A 556-nucleotide genomic window follows, 5' to 3' on the forward strand; every position below is an offset into this window, starting at 1 on the left:
CAATGACACTGCTGCCCCCAAATTTTCCGCCTGCACGGAGGTATAAGAGCCTCCAAAACTGCCGCTCTCGTCCAACTCCCAGACACCTCGCGGGCTCGCCGGCATCGACTGCGTTTCCAGGCGGCCTAGCGGGGGTGTGCGTGCGGCCGTTGGGCGCCTTCTTTTTGGACCTCGAGGCCATCCACACCGTCCCCTCCCCCTCCCGCCTCCCTCCCCGCCTCCCCCGCGCGCCCGCCCCGCCGAGGTTCTCCCCGTCCCTCCTCCCGCTCCTTCCTCGGCGGGCCGCACCGCCCGGGCCGGCGCCGCACGCGGGGGAAGCTGGCGGGCTGAAGCGGCCCGCTCTCCTCCTCTTCCCGGGCCGCCCTTCTGCCCCGGGCCCGCGAGGCCGCACGTCGCCGCCCGAGAGATGATGCAGGACGTGTCTAGTTCGCCAGCCTCGCCGGCCGACGACAGTCTGAGCAACAGCGAGGAGGAGCCTGACCGGCAGCAGCAGCCGAGCGGCAAGCGCGGGGGGCGCAAGCGGCGCAGCAGTCGGCGCAGCGCGGGCGGCGGCGCG

The 556-nt window shown here is 73.4% G+C and overlaps 1 protein-coding gene across 1 annotated transcript in view; it reads left to right on the plus strand.

The window, feature by feature from the left end:
- The first annotated feature begins 406 nt into the window (after positions 1–406).
- Positions 407–556, plus strand: part of TWIST1 (twist family bHLH transcription factor 1) — a 612-nt gene continuing 462 nt past the window's right edge. The window contains exon 1 of the mRNA XM_006832289.1: positions 407–553. Coding sequence (XP_006832352.1) covers positions 407–553 — 147 coding nt within the window. The remainder of the gene's footprint in view (positions 554–556) is intronic.

This window comes from Chrysochloris asiatica, unplaced genomic scaffold, assembly GCF_000296735.1.
Source record: "Chrysochloris asiatica unplaced genomic scaffold, ChrAsi1.0 scaffold00006, whole genome shotgun sequence".
NCBI lineage: Eukaryota > Metazoa > Chordata > Mammalia > Afrosoricida > Chrysochloridae > Chrysochloris > Chrysochloris asiatica.